We start from the raw sequence: 3165 nt of genomic DNA, 5'->3' as shown, positions 1-3165 counted from the left end.
TTAGAGGTTGACCAGAACTGTTCCGTGGCAGCTGCTTTGCGGTCGCTTCGGCGTCTGAAGAGCCGGTTGTTTCGCAAGCTGAGGGATTATGCATGGCCGGATCCCACTTCTGACACCATGTTGGAAGTATGAAAAGGGCGACCTTTCAACATGGAACCAGGCACGCAACAGCCCGCTCTTTAATACACTTCTTCCTCTTCCCTCGTGTCGGCAAAGCCGACACGAGCGATGAACTATCTCACACATCTCCCCTACTAAGTAAACTATCTCACACAGCCACCGTCTGGTGACGTCCCCCCTTGTCGAAGCTGGCACGTTTTCCAGGCTGGTCGATGGGAGAGCCGTCAACCGCCTCCCCGACAAAAAGTGCGCAGGCGTCAACGCCTCCTGCTCGTGTGGAGCGTCGTGAACGGGAGCCAGGGGTCGAGAATTTACGACGGCTTCAACTTCCTGTAGGATGGTCGTCATTTCTTCGAATCCAAACTTGTTCTTTCCGAGTATCACTCGTAGGCTCCGCTTCACTGTCTGTACCATCCTCTCCCAGAAACCGCCCCACCACGCTGCTCTTTCGGCAATAAACTTCCACTTGATACGGTTTTGTGAGCAGTGGTCCAGGAAGTGTGGGTTCCTTAGCACGTCCCACATGCCGCACAGGTCCTTTGCTGCCCTCTTAAAGGTGAGGGCGTTGTCCGTGTACACGACGCTCGGTAGTCCCCGACGTGCAGTGAACCGCTGAAAGGCCATAATGAAGGCCTCAGTCGTCAGGTTGGAAACGAGTTCCAAGTGCACGGCTCGTGTAACGGCGCAGGTAAACAGAGCGATGTAGGCCTTTTGATCCGACGGGGAAGCCCTCACCAGTAGTGGTCCAGCAAAGTCAATTCCCACCACCTCGAAGGGGGCGGCCCGGTTGACGCGCTCTTCCGGCAGCGGAGCGGTCGGTGCGGAGGCTGGCCTCAGTCTTGCTCGCCGGCAGGCGTTGCAACGGTTTATTACTTTCCTGGCGAGTTGACGCACACGTGGTACCCAGTAGCGTTCACGTACTTCGTTTAAGGTATCTTGGACACCACCGTGCATCGTCCTTCGGTGCGCGTCGTTTACAATAAGTTCAGTGAGGGGGTGAGAGGGCGGTAATAACAGCGGATGTCTGACTGTCACATCGGTCTGTGCATTCTGAAGCCTCCCACCGACCCTCACTCGTCCATCCGCATCCACAAAGGGCTTCAGTAACGCGGTTTCGCTGTTCGTGCTTCGGGTTCCACCCGCTGAGCCCATTTCCGCTCTGTATGCTTCTTGAGCCTTCACGATCCAGTAATTCTCGGCCTGCTTGAGCTCCTCTGCAGTAAGTGGACCTCCGGCCCGTTCTTGCCTGTTTCGAATATTCTTGATGAAGCGAAACATCCAAGCGGTAACCCTGAGGGGTCTCATTATGCGACTGTAACTGCTCAGATTTAGGAGCTCCGGCCGCTTCTCCTCCGCTGTGTGCAGCACGTGGTGTTCTTTCTTTCGTTCCTCTTGCACCTCTGGGACGCTGTCGTAGAATGCCTGACCCTTAGGCCAGTTGCAAGGTTCCGTTGAAAGCCACTCAGGCCCTTGCCACCACTGTTCGCTTTCGATCAATGTCTCGGCGCTAATTCCCCTCGTCAGCATGTCCGCTGGGTTCTGACTTCCAGGACAGTGGTTCCAGCTTGCGGGGTCGCTTGCGGACTGAATCTCATTCACCCTGTTTCCTACAAACGGCTTCCACTTTGAGGCTTGGCCTCTAATCCAGTGTAGTGCAATAGTCGAATCCGTCCAATAGAACGTCTTCATCTGGAGGTTCATTGTGTCGTTCAGATAGCGGGCAAGACGTGTCCCAATCACCGTTCCCATTAGTTCTAGACGAGGGAGTGTCAGTCGCTTGAGCGGCGCTACTCGTGACTTCGCGAGCACGAGGCAAGCAGACGTGTCTCCGTCTTCGCCCTCCACTCGAAGGTAGGCGCACGACCCGTAGGCGAGTAAGCTTGCATCGCAAAACACGTGAAGTTGAACCGACCTTGCGCCTTCTGCTGGGCACCGCATGGTGCAGCGGCCGACGGCCAGAGCCTTCAAGAGTGGCAGTTCCATGCACCACCGCTGCCACAGCTCAGAAAGGTCGTCAGGCAGCTCCGCATCCCAGCCGATTTCACGTTCCCACAGCTGCTGGAATATGATCTTGACCCGAATCATGTACGGCGCGATAAGGCCCAGGGGGTCGAAAACTCGAGCTGATGCCTGTAGCACAAAACGCTTGGTGTTTGCTGCAGTGCTGACGAAATGCAATACTCCTTCCATGGGAATCAGCAATTTGTCTTGGTTGTGCTGCCACACGAGTCCGAGAACCTTCCTTTGTTCTTGGGATGCTTGTGGTTCCTCGGTCTCATCAAATCCACAGTGTAGTTCCGCAGCATTGGACGTCCACTTGCGGAGTCGCATTCCGGCTTCAGCCATGATTGCGTTGGCCTCATCGTGAATCTGTCTGGCTTCACCAACGTCGGAGGCTCCGATTAGTAAGTCGTCCACGTAAAAGGCATTCCGCAAACGATCAGCTGTCTCCCTGTGTTGGTCCTTCACGTTATCCAGGTGGTGCATTAGAGTTGCGGTCAATAGAAAGGGGCTTGAGGTGGTCCCGAACGGCACTCTGGTCATTCTCCATTCTTCGATATTTGCTGCTGCTCCTGATGTTGGCTTCGTTTCGAACCACAAGAATCGGAGAGCATCTCTGTCCTCTGTGCGAACGCCTATCTGCAGGAACGCCTTCTCAATGTCAGCTGTGATGGCGACCTGAAATAGCCTGAATCGCACCAAGATTCCCACCAGGTCGGCGTTGAGCTTGGGGCCCTTTTCCAGATGCTCATTCAGTGGACTGCATCCCGGCCTATGTGATGACGCATCGAACACGATCCGGAGTCTCGTGGTGCTGGAGCAGCTGCGTACTACTGCCTGGTGCGGCATGTAGTAAACTCGTTGAGTGTCAGCTTGAGGTGCCCGCTCGGGCACCTTTTCCGCATGCCCTTCCGTCATGTAGTTCCTGATGGATCGGTCGTACTCATCAAGAAGCTGCTCGTTGCGGGATAGTCGTCTGAGGAGCCCCTCCAGTCGTTTGTGAGCCATGACTCGATTGTCTTGGAGGTCTTGTCCAGTCTCCTT

The 3165-nt window shown here is 55.2% G+C and overlaps 1 protein-coding gene across 1 annotated transcript; it reads right to left on the bottom strand.

Annotated features, from left to right (window-relative positions):
• On the bottom strand, positions 1–2451 carry LOC120837901. Its single transcript, XM_040207535.1, has 2 exons — positions 1195–2451; positions 1–78 (listed from the first exon to the last, which is right to left on the bottom strand). Exons 1-2 carry the CDS (start codon positions 2449–2451, stop codon positions 1–3), a joined length of 1335 nt encoding a protein of 444 aa, XP_040063469.1.
• Between the last annotated feature and the right edge of the window lie 714 nt (positions 2452–3165).

The sequence above is a fragment of the Ixodes scapularis genome, unplaced genomic scaffold, assembly GCF_016920785.2.
Source record: "Ixodes scapularis isolate PalLabHiFi unplaced genomic scaffold, ASM1692078v2 PGA_scaffold5__190_contigs__length_132052651, whole genome shotgun sequence".
Lineage (NCBI taxonomy): Eukaryota > Metazoa > Arthropoda > Arachnida > Ixodida > Ixodidae > Ixodes > Ixodes scapularis.
The sequence above is the reverse complement of the archived record's forward strand: the minus strand, read 5'-3'. Positions and strand labels throughout refer to the sequence as shown.